The sequence below is a fragment of the Mesitornis unicolor genome, unplaced genomic scaffold (assembly GCF_000695765.1).
Source record: "Mesitornis unicolor isolate BGI_N332 unplaced genomic scaffold, ASM69576v1 scaffold10014, whole genome shotgun sequence".
Classification (NCBI taxonomy): Eukaryota; Metazoa; Chordata; class Aves; order Mesitornithiformes; family Mesitornithidae; genus Mesitornis; species Mesitornis unicolor.
In genome coordinates this window covers 51501-67918 of record NW_010182031.1, presented here as the reverse complement: position 1 = coordinate 67918, position 16418 = coordinate 51501, and the positions used below count along the sequence as shown (strand labels likewise).

Here is a 16418-nt window from a genome sequence, read left to right as displayed (position 1 = left end):
CCAACAGGTCATTCCCCAATTTATACTGGATTTAATTAATTTACCTTAATATATTAAGATGTGGCCCATTAAAGTAACTTGGCATCTGTCAGAAAGATTTGGAAATTAGGTGGATGAGTGTGGGAAAGAATGCATTCCCCTTTGGAAGCATAGCAACAGCTGTTGGTGGTAGTTTATTTTTACATATCCTTTTTCCTTCAGCCCTCTCCTGACAGCATCCATGGAATATACTGTAGTCCAGCATCTGGTAATCCCATATTACTGACAGCAGGCTCAGACATGAAAATAAGGTAATAAAACTAACAAGTCTTTTTGTTTTGACACCCTCCTCTCCACCCCTGCTGGTGTACTGAATTTTGCCAAGCATTGCCTAAGTAGATTCCAAGAAGTCAAAATAATAATGCTGAAGATGTGTTCATTAGTAAGCATCAGTGAGCTGAGAGAATTGTTCTCAGCAAAAGTTTGAAACACAACATGTACCCTTCTGTAAAGTTCCTGGTAGGCTGCATGACAAGAAACAAAACAATAACTCACGTGCAAGCTTGATACAAGTCTTGATTTCTCTGCATCACTCTCCTCCAGTAAGTGTAGAACGCATCTAGCATTTGTGCCCACTCATTGTCATCATAAGACCAGGACAGCTTCTAAATAGCTGTTAAAGTAGCTGATAGAATTGAACATCTCACCTTAATTTTGTTTCTTTGTGTTTAGGTTCTGGGATCTAGCCTACCCTGAGAGATCGTATGTTGTTGCCGGAAGTTCTAGTTGCCCATCTATTTCCTACTACAGGAAGATAATTGAGGGCACGGAGGTGGTTCAGGTATTTTTCTTTGTTTGATAGACACCTATTCTGCTTGACTTCTGGATGACCCCATGGGTTATATTAACTACATGGTGACTTTAATATTAACTGTCTCACTCTTACTTTTCATGGATGGTCTCAGCATTGGATTTTCAGGCAGTTAGGAAGAAGTTATTAAAAATAAATCAGTTGTTTTTGACAAAATTGGACTTACCAGATGCTACTTACACGCAAAAGCCAGAATCATATGTTTCTTTGGGGATATTAAAATCTAGTGTTTTTACACCTTTGACTTTCATCAGTCTTTGGAATATCTTTTGTGTAGGATCTTAGCAAGGAAATGAGATGTATTGGCACCAAAATAATATGGCAGCAGACTCTGCAGCTTTTATTACATCCTTCAGAGTGACTTTTGGAACTGGAAGTACTGCTATAGTTGTTCAGTAGAACAATGTTTTGTTTAAGTTCAGTTGAATTAATGCTACTTCAAAAGTGTCTGGAAAACAAAAGTCAGTGAGGGTCTACCTATGCACTGTGATATTTTAGTATTTCATCTTAAGTTCTTAAACAATTACATTAATACTATTGAACCATTTTTTATAAAACTGTTGGGGAGCTAAAAAGTATGTATTGCTGTAGCTTTTTACCCCTCCATAGGAATATCATACCTTAGTAGTTAGTGTCATTGAAATAAATACAAGATTTTTTTTTTCCCCTGATCAGAGAGCTGTAATGTCAGTTCACATTAAGACTTGGATTGTTTGTGATGAAAAGAAATGAACCAAGGAATAATCCTAAGAAAACTATCAAAGGCTGGGAGGTTTTGTGTTTGGGTTTTGTGTTTGTTTTATGAGGTTTTTTGCTCTTTTTACACTGACAACCTAATATGTGTGACAGTTCCCCTTTGCAAATGCTCATGTTTCTGTAAATAAAGTGTCTCACTTTGTTTTTACACAGGAAATTCCAAACAAGCAAAAACTGGGGCCCACTGATGAGACCCCTCGAAAGGGTCCAGAGTCTCTCCCTGTTGGACATCACGATATTATCACAGATATCGCAACTTTCCAGACCACGCAAGGGTTTATAGTAACTGCATCAAGGGATGGAATCGTTAAAGTGTGGAAATAAAAGTTGTATTAATATATAGTATGTAAATATTTGTAATAAAGAAATAGTGTTATAATGAAGTTTTCAAGGACTGATTCCAGATCATGGAATAGAATGGACTTTAAAGACAATGATAAAATTGGTTATCTGTATCCTACCACCCTGTTAGCACTTCTTAATCACTTCTTTTATTGAAGATGTTTGGTATCTATAGCATTTCCGTGAAATACCAAGCAGTCTATGAAGATATCACTTAGCCTGGTTTTGACTACATTGTTCTCTAAGGATCTTTAAATAATTTTCTTAAAGATGTTCCACATTACACATTCTAAATGTGCAAAAAGAGCTGGTACAAGTACTTCCGTGTCCAACAACTGCTCCTATGTTGAATCTGAGAAATGAAATAAGAACCAGTGCACTAATGTCCCTGTACACTCTAATACCTATAATAAAGTCCACTTGAGCTTCCCTGTTTGGTACTTGTGTATCTTTATATCCATTTTTTCCTCTGCAGTGATTCTGTGGTCTCAGCTGCCAGAGCCATTGGCCTCTTAATTGTACTTCAAGATCAGCATAACCTCGTATCAATCCTCAACTGTACTTTGTGCCTTGCAGACAGCTTGCTTTAAACTTGAGTCTAATGTTGAGCTCTGCTGTCCCGGGAACCTAAAGCAGCACCACCAAGATAATGTTCTCTGCCATTTGGTAGGGATATCAGAAATAGCCAAAATACAAGCTTTCAGGAGGAAACATTGTTTCATCACACAAGGTTCATGTAAGAGGCAGTTCTGGAGGTCAGACAGTGGCAGTAAACTTTCACACCACTCTTCCACTGTCTGATCCAGATTTTCAGATTTCCAAATCCTGTTCAGTCTTCCTGTCTTAAGCTTTATGTTATGAGGTAACTTATTCCTTAGCTGCATTTCCAGGTTCTGCTTTACAGGAACAGAAGGTTATTTACCCCTAAACCAGGTGATTTTCTGACATCAAACAGCACTAATTTGATGTACATTCGTTGAATGTAATTGGTAGCAATGTCAGTGTACTACTCTACAGAGTGTCTGCTGGAAGCAGGGAATACTCTCAGCTTGTGAACTGGGTTAGAGAAATAACATAAAGAGTATCTTCTATGAATTTAATATTAGACTCCTTTTGTAACATAGGTTCAGTAACTAATTTTTAAGAGAAGTTTAGACCAGCAAGAAAGCCATTATTATAGACATATGACATATCTAAGGTATTTCTACTGGCCATACTACTATTGTTAAAGTATTTTTTTTGTTTCAGAGCACAATTTAAAAATCATTCTTCCATGTCATATTTGGCACAGCACAATTCCAAATTAAAGAATGTAATGTGTGAAGTAATTGGCTATTTTAATGATATCAGAATGGACTCCTTATTTTCCTGAGATTTTTAGCTTTATCTATAAAAAGAAGCTGATATTCTGTGTCGGACATACTGTAATTAAGAAACTGTAAAGAGCTATGGCACATGCTCATTTCTAGCTGTTAATTTATTAAAATAATTATCTGAGGCTTTATGAAACGTGCAGCCTTTGAGCAGTCCTCATGTTTTTCATTTTTATGATGACTTGAAATTACATAATTCAAATGCCACAGATGTGTTCTCTCTTTACAAATATTTTCTGTTTTTCTGTATCAGAACTCCATTATGGCCTAGCTCCTTGCAAGGATTCTTCGAAGATAAAGAAAACTCTTTTTTTCTTGCACTCTACTCTCACATTTCCCAGTTTCTTGCACCTCTTGGTTCCATCTTTTGAGGCATGAATGATGCTGTAAATTGCAAACGGGATATACGCTTGCTATCCTACAAAGATACCAAATTTAATTTTTACTTTTCAGCTCTCTTTCATCTGAAATAAACTGTTCTATGGATGCTTTTTTGTGCAGAACATTTTAATAAGAAAGTATATACACGTTATAGCAAAGCCATCAAGACAAACTGAAATCCTGCAACGTAGCAGGATCTCCTTATGAAGACAGAAATTTATTTCTTCAGTTATTGCTCCCCATCTTCCACATGCTCATTGTGTTTAAGACAGCAAGTATCTCATTGAGGAAATCTCTTCACAACTCATATGCTTGATGGAGCCCATAGACTCAGTGAGTGCTCCTGTAGGATCAAGTGATGGAGATAAATGGGAATAAAACATTGCTCATCATTGTGAAGCACTGTTGTCCCTAAAAATGAAACTCAACCCACTTTTCCCTTTAAGGATGCAAGAGAAAAGGAAAAATGAAAAAGCTAAGGATATGGAAAGTGGAGAATCCATGAACTCCATCTGCAATTTATCTGATATAGTCTGATATACTCTAAATCTTTCTCTGAAGGATCTGAAATCCTTGCCTTCTGGCTTCCCACTGACCAAGTGTCCCTGCATTCATTGTCATTTTTATAGCAGATACTGTGAAAAATAACTTCTCATATAGCAATTTTCAAAAGACATATCATCAGATCATAATTTCCACAAACTCTGATGCATTCTTGAGAAATAATGAAGAGCAGAAACGTGCATGGGAAAGCTATTTTGTCCCTTCATGGTACTGACGATTTTCTCCCTAAAACATGGTACCTGTGGTTGGTATTCACACCTCAGGAAGGATATGAAAGCTAGAAAGAATTCAGGAAAAAATTATGAAGCATGATTTAGCAATTGATTGCAAAAACCTGAAACCTCTTCTCAGGAAACTCAATTCAAGAAAGTTAAGAATGATTTGCAGGATTTTTCTCCACAACAAGATCTGTTCCTTTTAGCTAAGCACCTACTGGCTATTTTGATACCTACTCTGCAGTTCAGTTTGTATTCACTTAAATCTTGAAAGCAGCATGGAGCTGAGATAAATCAAAACACAACTCTATGCTTAAATAGCTAGCTGGGAAGACACAGCAGGTGCATAGAGAAAGCATTGGGCTTTTCATCCCCCTCAGAGAGGGTTCTGTCAGAAAATGTACAGAGGTTTACATGAATCATTCACTTGCAAATAGAGAAAGAGAAAAGTAATGAAAAGACCAGCTTGAAACAAGGACAAAGTTGGAGAAGAGATCCTCCTCCTTCCACTTGGTATTGTAAGGATGAATTCAGATCCATCTAAGGCTAGTTGGTGTATTTACTATTTTCCCTTCTTGCTTTTTTTTTTCAAATGCAGATTCTACTTCCACTCACAGACCCCACCATCTTCTAGCTGGGCTGAAGGGCTTCACATTTCTGAAAACTGTGCCTTAAATTTCTAGTTACTCCAGTTTTGTTTCTTCTTGGTGAAAACTCTTGTTATTAAAGAAGTGTATTTTCCATCAGCCTGCAATAGTCCTCTTGAGTACCAGGGAGGAGTGAATGAAGAAGCCTCTATGGTGACATGGTCTGCAGACGTCTCTTCTGTTTAAAAGCTACAGATAAACACAGGACACAATCAGGATGTGTAGTGATAAAATATACACAGGTAGCTCCTTCTAAATCAGAAGGGAAGTGAATTTTTACAGAAAATTGCTCAAGACTGTTGACAGAACTGAATGCCTAATTATAACAGAAACACAAACAGGCTGAGATTACAGTTTAATAGGCTGAAAAAAGCATAAATTTTTAGCTGGTGTGGTGTTCCTCCTGCCCTCCTCCCCCCTTAAAAGATGCCATGTAAGAGAACTGCCACTGCTTTATACACAGAACAAGAAAATACATGTTTTCTCTTGGTATCAGAACAATGCTGTCTTTCATGACTGTGTGCAGTCACTTCTCTTGAAAAACTTCTTCAAAAAAAAAGTCTTAAAACCTGATCGATATATAGGTAAAAAAATGTGAGTGAAGGTTAGAAATTATTTTGCACAGTGCACAGAAGTGCAGAAGTATGTACACATAGCTCTCAAGAAAAACACAGACCTTAGTGAGAATAAGAAACAAAGTTGATTGTTACAAGTCAATGATTCCGCTATTATCAGCCATGATCCAAAGTAATGTATATGTGAACTGCTGCTAGAGAAACTTCAGAACGGAGTGACTGCAAATGAAAGATGGTGTTTCTAAACATAAGAGTAGGAGGGAAGGATTTAAAAAGCTTTAATTTTGCTCATTATTATCACCATTTTTTTCTAACCCAAGAATTCAGATTCTTCACCAGGCTCATGCTAAAGCTGAACTAACAAGTAGATAATAGCTGACAATGTGCCTGCCTTCATAACAGATTCTTATGGTCTATACAGTAGTAATGCCAGCAACCCTGAAGACAATTGCTTAAAGTTCTCATGTTTCATATTGTCTTCACATTTCCTTTGCTGACCTGAACACTGGCCTTGCAGTCCTTCTGCAGCACTTTGCCGTTGTGTGTCCTATTGAGCAGTTGCCTAGGGAATCTCTGCATTGAAAGTGAGCCCTTTGCAGTTTGATACCAATGCCTTTGGCAAGAGGAGTCATGAAGCTGGCTGCCATCAGTGACTGATTTCCTAAGTTTTGATTTCTCTTTTCTCATTATGTTTAAGCCTTCATGTAACAAAATAGTACCATTTTAATATTAAAATGTATTATGGCACTTGGAAAGTTTCAGAAGGGCTTAATGTATGGTTTTGGGTGACTACAAAGGTATGTTTAAAACACAAAAATGACACAAGGGTATGTCATTAATTTTGTACAACAATTTTAGGCTTGTTTTAAAACATAACATGGGATGCTGTCAATTTCTAATGTGTTTGTTACAGTCCAGTTCTATTCTTTGCTACTGAAGCAGACTTTTAACCAATCAAACAAAAAACTTGCTGAAAACACCCAATAAGGAGAGTGCTCCAAAAGCAAATCTTATTTACCATTAACCCCCCGAATATTTAAATAATTACGTAATAGACTTACACAGGTCTTTGGCTCTGAAATTGGAGGCTGCTACACTTTGCCTTGAGCTCTTCTGGTGGATAGCTGTTCTCACCTGTTCAGAAGACAGTAACAAAATTCATTAGCTTTGTGGGATTTAGAAGATTTTGGCAAAGCTTAGTATTTTAATCAAGTATAGCCGCAAATCATCTGACTTCATTAATTTTATATACATAGCAAACACTATATAGAGAGAGATGAATGTTATGGTGGTCTAATTCTGCACCCATCAATTAACTTGAAAGAAAAAATGAAGGGCCTAAATAAACTTAACATTAGATGAATGTATTATATTTATACTATATAATATATTTATCTATTTCCTTAGTAAGTTCTGACATTTTAGCTAAAAGCCACTAACGAAGTCTAGAATAACGTAATGTCCAATGCCTTTTATGTGGCCTATATTCACAATTTAACACACTTTGTAGATGATACAGGCAATCATTAGTCTGTTCTCATTTTCATTTGACAGATTTTATATTTTTACAATAGCAAAATAGTTAAGTCTTGGGCTTCCAAAGCTGAGTGATAAGGCAGAAGTACCTGGATCCCACTGAAGGTTGGCTGGAGTTCATCCTTAATGGAAGCAGGGCACTTGTCAATATTTCACTCCAGCACAGAGCATTCAGCCCCACAATCTATTTTTATTTCTAACTCCCAGCAGTGTAGCAGGTTTTCCATATACACATTATAAAATGAATTCTGAACTCGGTTCTCACCTGCATTTTCCATTGGCCTGTATTTAAACAACCCTGATGATGGCTGATTTTCCACTTTAGCTATACATTTTCCTGGCTGAACATACAATATATGATCAGGACAAAGTTGCTCAAAGAACTGCACTGAGGAATTTCTGTCCTATTAGGAGTCACAAGTCTCAGTGATGCTGGAATCTAGAGGCAATGAAAAACCTTACCTATCTGGTGAGTGTGCTCTGCATGAGAAAGTTGATGGTGTTTGTGCTTTTGAAAAGAACATTTTTATAACCAAATATTTATTTCTCAAAATCAGGGATATTTCTAGGCAGAGAAAAAGTGGCTGTGCTCCATGGCAATGGCAATCTTAGCAGTGCTTCATTCAGCATCAAAGCCATATCCATTCCACCAGCTGTTTCTGGCTAAACTCTTTGTGAAACTGATAGAAACAACAGACTCTATAGATGTCAGTCACAAAAATAAAGACTCCTGGAATGAAGGAGGATGGATATAAACCCTGACTTTACCCAAAGAACGAGCCTGAATACCTCTGTGAAGGCAGAATGAATATAACCTGCTCAGCAATGCGCATCCATGAGTACATCCCAATCTTATCCATTCAGTGCTTTTGCAGAATACTGAAAATTGGAAATAAAAAAAACCAACAAAACAAACCATGACCTGTGGCATGTTAACTTACTTCTGAGGAAATGTATGAATGGCTTCAGAAACCTTATTACATAGTCAAGCTCAGGCTTGTGGATTCTGCCAAGCTGAACCAAATGCTGTTCCAGAGGAGTGCTTGCAAGCCCTTCCAGTTCATTTCTGTCATAGGACTTTCCTAGTGAAATTGCTAGCAGTGCATAGCCTTGGCACTTAGCTTGCAGGGAAATTTTTTTTAGCACTCCTTTGTCCCATTGACTCGTTTTTCCAGCAGATATAATGATGATAATTTTGCGTAGCCTTGGATTAGGAGCCCCTGAGAAAATGTTAGCAATTGTCCATTGTATGGCATAGCCGACAGCAGCCTCTCCATTCAGCTGTTGAAGAGATTCTTTAATATATCTTCTTATTCGGTCTTTACTGCGGTAGGTAACAAAGTCGAATTCTTTCTTCACTGGCCTCCTTCCTGTGCCTTTGAAATCTGGTAGTGCATGGCTCACCACAGCTATTCTATCCCCTACAACAGATGTTTTTGGATCCAAGGAAATGTTGAATGCAGTGACTGCTTTGCTCATGAAGTCTTTCACTTGCTCAAATTCAGCACCACTCATTTTCTGTGAACTATCCAGAATGAAGGCAGCATCCACATACGCTCTGGGTAAACGGTGCCTGGGACGTTCACAAAAAGCATCTGGCTTACATTTATCTGTAAAAGAACAAAGTTAATTTGAAGTTTTTTTGAAAAAATCAAAAAGCAAACTTGTAACAATGAATGTCATCACAGATCTAAAGTGTCACAATGGCCAATCAAAAAAAAAAAGAAAAAAAAGAACAAAACTACTAGAAAGACCTCAATGCACAGTAGGAAAATAAAGGCTGACACAAAACATATGATTATGCACCAGATTCTGCAAAAACAATTGGAACTCTATTGCCCATTGAAAGAAAACAAGATCACAGGAATAAAGTTAATTACATTATAACTGGCTTTTTTTGGACTGGTTTTAAAAAAGCAAGATTTAAAAAAATTGTGAAATCAGGTCCTCACTTCCCATTAAAATCAATAAACCAAAACCTTTCCTGTTTACTTCAATATGTATTGTAAGGTATTTAAATTTTTTGTTATGACAGAGATCACTGCACACATCAACAGTAGCAAGTTTTTATCATTTGGGCAACATCTCAGAGTGTATTTATGTGGCTCTTTAAATAGACGTTTTATCCCTAACTAATACAACTGTTGGAAGCTTTTTGAGGAAACCTAAAATATTATAGCGCTAAGAGAAGTAATCAACGATTTTTGAAAAAGCATTTTGGGTCAAAGAAAGAACATGGCATTTTCAGAATTGCAATTTTTCCCAGTACTGCAGAAAGCACAAGGGTCAATTTGCACAATGACGTTCCTCACAGAAAAGAGTCTGTGAGATATTGGTGACCTTCACCAAATTGTTGAGGACTGGTCAGGAGTCAAAGTTGATCAATATTCCAAAAGTTGCAAGATGACTGCAGTCCAGACTTTTAAAACATTTGATAATCTTTTGAACTACTTTCCATGAAAAGTAAATCAGACTGAGAAGATACAAATATATTGCCCAGATTACAGCAGAATAACAAGTCTTTCTCCCAAGCTGTTAGGTGGGTTAACAGCTGCTGCACTACACATCATAAAGAAGGTGGAGGACTTCACATGCCATGAACATCAGACCATTAGCGGAGTCACAAAATGAGATATTCCTTGTTAATACTTCATCTATCTTTCTGACCACTGTATATCCCAGTAGGAATACATAGGGGTACTCTCCAGGTTTACATTGTGATTAAAATGATCTTCTGAAGAATAAGGAAAAGGAAGGAGAGGAGGATGTAGGCCGTAGCCTTATTACCCATCTTCATCAGTCTGGGAAGATACTGGTTTTTCACAGAAGACAGCATTGATTAGCACTGCTACAGCTTCTTAAAGATTAGTAAACTTTGTCATGTAGGGGTTTAAAGCTGAAGGACACTGGTAGCCTTGCTCTGATACATTTAATTGACATTTGCTTTTAAGATGCAATTCAAGTAAATACGTTCTTTTCAATCATGCATTCTGGTCAGACAAGGATTCAAATAACCTGAAAGAAAAGCATGTGCTCATCCTAGGTAGAAGGTCCCAGAAAGATAGGAGTAAGGAAATAGCTTTAGATGTTTAATACTACATTAATGAAGCTTAAGGTAGACAAACATGTTCTTCCAATTTAAGTATTTTCCTTTGAAATATATGTAGCAGTTATGACAATGCAGGTGATTGGTTGTCAGTAAATAATGTTCACTGGAAAGAGATTCTACTTCAGGAATTCAACACATCAATAAGAAACAAAGCCAAATAATTTTGCTAGGGTTATGTAAGGGTTAACTCTAAATAATACTGTATTTCTTCTTTAATGACAATTCAAAATATTGTATTGATCTTACCATAGCACAAAGTGCATAGCTGAAATTTTTGTAATGTGTCATTAAACTGTCCAGCAAGAACATTTAGCACCTGAAACAAACCAGAGTCATCCATCTAAGAAAAAAAAAAAAATAAAGAAAAAGACAACAGTTAAGTACCGCTAAGTAAGTGCTCCATGATTTCTTGCTGTTGATGAAGTATAAATTTAGTGCACAAACTTGACAGGGGTTGGGATGGGGAGGGCAGGGATGCTCTGCAGGCAATTAATGCACACCGGTTGTGGTAATCACATATAGACTTGTTCCTAATTAAGCCCTAAAATGAGATAAAACCATTTTCCCAGCACTATTGTGAAACAAGCAAAAGACTTCACATTTATCTGTGTCTACACTAGATCCTCAGCTGACAGATCCCAGCAGAAATTCTGCATTCTTGGAGTGTGATAAAATGCATGGCATAAAATTTTCTTACCATGAAAGCTTGGGAGATATGGGGGGTGTCTTCAAAAGCAATAACCACTGGAATGACTTCTAATGCACTCATCTCCAGGACAGCTTGTTTAACAGAAAATGCATCTGCAGCTGGTCCGTGGCTGAAAATCACAGCTATTTTTCTCACATTGGGACCTTGTAGAGTTCTCTTGAAAACGTTCTTGGCAATGAATCTCATTGCACCTCCAGTGTCTCGTTCACTGGAGGATCTTTGGTAAGAAATATTTTTTAGTGCATTCAGTAGCTTATTCTTGTTGTGAAACTCTGAGAAGTGGATCAGGTGGTGGGTAACCGAGTTGTAGGAAACAACAGCAACTCTGGCTCCCACTGGGCAGTTGCTCTCTCTGATTCTGGCATTCTTCACTATCGCTATCATCATCTCTCGCATTACTTCAAATGTCTCAGAAGTGAGTGTCCTAGAGGTATCCAAGGCAAACACCAGTTCTGTTGGATATACTGGGCATGCCAGTTTACCTAGGAGAAAAAAGAACAAAAAGTAACCCCAAGTTTTGTTCCCTTGCATCTCAGACATGGAGAGTGATGCGCATAAAACATAAAATGATACAATGCTAAACTACATCCTGCACTTGATACATGCAAAAAGAAAAAGAGGGAGCCAGAAAAAAAAAATCTGTCGAACTTATACTGAAGTGTGGCATAAATTGTATTGTCACTATTTTACAGATGGAGAAACTGCAGCACAAGCAAGTAAAAGTGACATTTCCAGCATCACCTAAGCAGAATAACAGCAGGGCCAAGAGTAGAAATTATCTTGGGTTTTGTCCAAATTCTGACAGCCTCCACATTCACCTGCACTCTGAACCAGTGGGTGCAAGTCTGCTGCGGTCTGTGCCCACCTTGCTGGGTGTGCCTGCAGAGACAGAACCTACACCCCCCCATATCTCCCAGAACCTCAGAGCAAGCTTGTTTGTATAGGGTTGCATAGAAGCATCCTGTATTTCCAGCACACAATATTCCCTCTTACAGCTTCTCTTAGGCACAGTGTGGGCCTACACTAACTTAGGTACTGCTGTGCTGCTCAGATACTGATTCGATGCTATCATTACCGAATTATCCTTAGGAGCACCGTTAAGATTTGATGATGCATGTGACATTCCTGGAGTGAAATACATTTCATCTTGTAATTACTCCACCCACGATATTACATCTAAAAGCAGACACTGTGTTGAGAAAAAGAATCTGTTCCAACATGAAGAAAAATGTAATTTAAAACCCACAATGTGTAGCAGTAATAACAAGATCATTTATCATGAATGGAGATTACTGACTCACTATTCCAGCCAAATTCAGTGTAGGACAAAAATTCCATTATAATTTCCTATATATAACTGGTATCAGAAACATTTAGGCATGGAAACATTTTGAAACTCATAGCAGTCAAGCATACCCAGGAGAAAGTTATCACAAGTAAACAAATCTGAGCTTTCGAGAAGTTTTACAGAACAGCAAGCTAAGTGGATAATGGATAATTAATGATGAAAATGTCAAAAAAAAAGAAGGTAAGACTGACAAGTAAATAACATTTCTTTTTGGAGGAAGAAGGAAGCAGATATGCTAAATGGCTCAGCATATCTGTTCTAGGACTTCAGAGACTTCAACTCTCTGCTCTGATCTCCTAGGCTTAGCATTTCTATGCCATGCTACTCCACTTTCAGAAAAGGAGTAGAACTTATCTAGAAAGCAAAAGCATATAAGCATAGTAGGAGAAATATCTGTGTTATAGTGTGTATACCTTAGAGCATACAGAAACTATGAAGCCCTAATTTTGCTTACGCTCACTATAACCAACCAGAGAGATGTAATATCTGAAACTGAGCTAGTGATGGCCAAATAATATCTGATGGTTTCAATTAAGAACACCTGCCACAGCTATGAATATAGACATGCTTAGTCTCATTGAGTTGTTAGTGCAGAGAGACAGACTGCAGAGGAAGCACCTGGTGACTAAACATTTACATTTAAGATCGCTAAATTAAAAGGGGATATATCCCATCCTATACTTGGATTAACAAACTAAAGCTCCAGATCAGTAAACAACTGACTCTCAATGTAGGATTTAACTCCTGTGAAGGGAACACACAACTCAGAAAGTTTGGTTGAGTGGACCCTGATACTACAGAAGCAAAGTAGTTCACAGCTTATGAGATCTCTGCTAGGTCAGTTTGACAAATGGACACCAACATTCTGCATGTCTAGTAACAGTAACGTAAGAGTAAGCAGTACTCACCATCCCAACAAGCTAAAGAAAGAGAAAAAGAAAGTTTAATTGAATAATTTTGCATCTGAAAAGTTTTAAAAGTAAAAGCTGAAATCATTGGTGGAACATACATACACCAAATTTAGTTTCCATAGTTCTACAGAATTTAAGACTTTCACTGACTTAGGATGCATGCAGTATTGTATTCCACTGAAATGTATGCTTGCAAAACTCTGGTTTTACTAGAGAATGGAGTAAAAGGAAAAGCAGGACCCGGCCCTCTTCTAGACCAAACATTTTCATTAAGGAGTTACCACCAGAGTTTAGAGATATAAATATACCATTAATTGTAGAAACTCCCACTATTTGGCACTGTCACTTTCTAAGGAATTTGGATAGATAGACTAGGAAAAAATAATGGAAACTTACTTCATGGTAACTGGAACTACTGGCTACCAAGACACAACATTTCCAAGAAATTATTTTACAGTAACTTTGGCAAAGGAAATTATTCTCAACAACAACAACAACAAATTTGCATTCTAAGCCCTAACTTCATTTTTCAAGCACCTGCCTACTAAGACCATAAACTCACAACCACGCTGAACAGAGAACTAATGTGATACTCATATGAAAGGAAAGAAAGTAAGTGGTGATACTTGGGCTTACAATATCAAAACATGATTGAACACTTACCACTGTGTTTGCGGACATAGTCAATGAGTTCACATGGCTGTGGACAAGAACGAAAAGACATACATGAACACATGACTACCCCATGAGATGGTGCATTGTGTGTGTTTGTAACTTGGAGTGAGCTAGAGATACGTACAGAAAATAAGGCTCGTCCGTTCAGTCCTTTACTCCCCTAATTAAAAAAAAAATTATTACAATGTTAACTTCATCTCACCTAATTGCTCAAGTATTTTACTAATCACAGGGAAAAAAAAGACCACAGCCAAGGGCTGATTGCATTACACGCTTTTATATATTTTATTTAATGTCTACACCATGATTTGGGTGTATTGAAAGTCTACAGCAGAACTGAAGGCTTCTACTACCTGTTATCTGTGTACATTTTTATTTCAGAAAGGGTGAGAAAAGATCAGTATTTTTGTTTGCAAGGACAGACCTCTAGTACTTGAAGGAATTTTTGTACATTGCTGTTGCAACTAATATCAGCTATGATCCTATTTTGAAGCTATAAGAAATTCACAGTATATCATTTCATATCTGACAAAGATGTACATGGAAACTATTGGCTTAGCATGAGCTGCATAGTTCTTAGCAGTGGTAACAATTAATGAGGGAAAAATGAACTCAATCTCTCTTTCATGCCATGTTGAATTTGCAAAGCTGAAAGTCAAAGAGGAAATAAATATTACTAAAGTGAGCCTCTTTCATTTGAGACTTAAGATACACACAAATGAACTCCCACAGTGGTGTTTTTAAAGGATTTGTTAGAAACACATAATTGCAAAATTCACTGTGCTACTGACAGCTGAAAAATACAGCAAGCATTGTCCTTTGCATTAGTTAAAAGGAGAGGCTCAAAGTATGAGTCAGGTACACTTTTCAAACATTCATGAGCTAGGCATTTAGATAGTGACTTATGAAGATTACATTTATAGGTATACAGTTAGGTATTTGCATTCAGAAGTACCTGATTTGTGCTTACATATATACGAATTCAGAATCTTTTTTACTTAATGAAGTGTTTAATGCTGTTTGCATGCACATGCTGAACACATCAATGGCAGTCATCAGAACCATCAGAACATTTCACATACTACCACTCCAGACCACCATAACAGGGAGAAAGTGTTTCGCTTCATCCCTTAGTTTCCCTTCAAAATTAAAAAGAAAAAACATATTTCCCAGTACCAGCAACATACATGAAGTTTAGGTCTTACCCTGCGTCCTGGAGATCCCCTGTCTCCTGGACTGCCTTCCAGACCAGGATGTCCTGAAATACCCTATGAAAAGCAGCATACTACATATGTGGTATTTGAACATACACAGAGAACATAAATTTACATCTTCTGTTGGAAAGCAACAGATTTCCTTCTTAATTTATTTGCTACATGCTTAAGTTCCACTGACTTAAGTGTAAATGGGAAGTAAGAAAGAAGAGCATCAGATCTGACATTTTCACTTCTAAGACGTAATTAACCTGGATAGCACCAAAGCACACATTTTATCCTAGTAGTTCAGCTCATTTTTGTTAAGTGTGTTATTTATCCAGTATGTTCAAAGCCCACTTAGAAGCACAAATCTCAAAATAAAATTAGCATATGCACATCTTTGATTTTGGTGGCAAGAACCTTGTTTAATTTCTACCATTTTTGGAAAAGTAGTGCTTTTAAAGTAAAAATAGATTAAAAACAGTCCAGTGGGACTGAACTCTTCCTGCTTTGCTACCACTCAGAGTCACCAGCTCTCCTTTCCATAGGAAGCAGCCAGCCCTTGTTAACCTCTGTCACAGCAGGTGAGATGTGAAGTTAAAATTCAGCCATGGAAAAGCTTGAGGGGAAAAGGGAGAAAGAAACACACAAGAAGCCAGTAAAATCGGGACAAAGAAGTTAATGGGGAATAAATGGGATCACCACAATGCTCTTAAACCAGCAAATTTCTTCTACAGCAGGTTTTTATCTAAAAGGCACAAAGGGAAAGTGAACTGGAACAGTAAGTAGGTCACTCAGAAATGGTCATTGCTTCTATTTAATGTGACATAACACAGAGGCAGAGCTCGGCCAGCATCAGCAGACTTTGAAAATGACAGACATAATATCTAAAAATCAAAACAAGTGTGCAATCAGCATATCAAGGAGAAGCCTATTTTAAAAATCCATTAAAGAACAACACCGATAAGGTACTTACCATTCTGCCTCTATATCCTTTTAGTCCACGTTCCCCTGTATCTCCCTTGTCCCCAACTTCACCCTAGTTCATTGGAAAAAAATGTAATTAAAATATGAAAATAGGCTCTTCTGATAAAAAATGCAAACTTCTCAAGAAATTATGACAGCATTTGCCCACTGAAACACAGTGATATGAAAGATAGCACACAAAAAATTAGTCATGGATTCATCTAAAAAACCCAAACCAAACCTACACAATGCTCAGCCAAAGGCT

The 16418-nt window shown here is 37.3% G+C and overlaps 2 protein-coding genes across 2 annotated transcripts in view; one reads left to right on the top strand and one right to left on the bottom strand.

The window, feature by feature from the left end:
- Nucleotides 1-201: 201 nt before the first annotated feature.
- LOC104539951 (phosphoinositide 3-kinase regulatory subunit 4-like) lies at nt 202-2372 on the top strand. The gene is made up of 3 exons (XM_010183630.1): nt 202-290; nt 712-820; nt 1760-2372. Exons 1-3 carry the CDS (start codon nt 280-282, stop codon nt 1928-1930), a joined length of 291 nt encoding a protein of 96 aa, XP_010181932.1. The 5' UTR covers nt 202-279; the 3' UTR covers nt 1931-2372.
- Nucleotides 2373-6760: 4388 nt separating this feature from the next.
- COL6A6 (collagen, type VI, alpha 6) overlaps nt 6761-16418 on the bottom strand; it is a 54943-nt gene continuing 45285 nt past the window's right edge. The window contains 8 exon segments of the mRNA XM_010183632.1: nt 6761-6837; nt 8181-8849; nt 10595-10688; nt 11046-11539; nt 13314-13325; nt 13980-14016; nt 15197-15259; nt 16164-16226. Coding sequence (XP_010181934.1) covers nt 6761-6837; nt 8181-8849; nt 10595-10688; nt 11046-11539; nt 13314-13325; nt 13980-14016; nt 15197-15259; nt 16164-16226 — 1509 coding nt within the window.

What these genes read in the sequence shown, in the direction of transcription:
- LOC104539951 (XM_010183630.1), top strand. An exon ending in AGGGCACGGAGGTGGTTCAG is followed by an intron (nt 821 to 1,759) that starts GTATTTTTCTTT and finishes GTTTTTACACAG; the next exon opens with GAAATTCCAAACAAGCAAAA.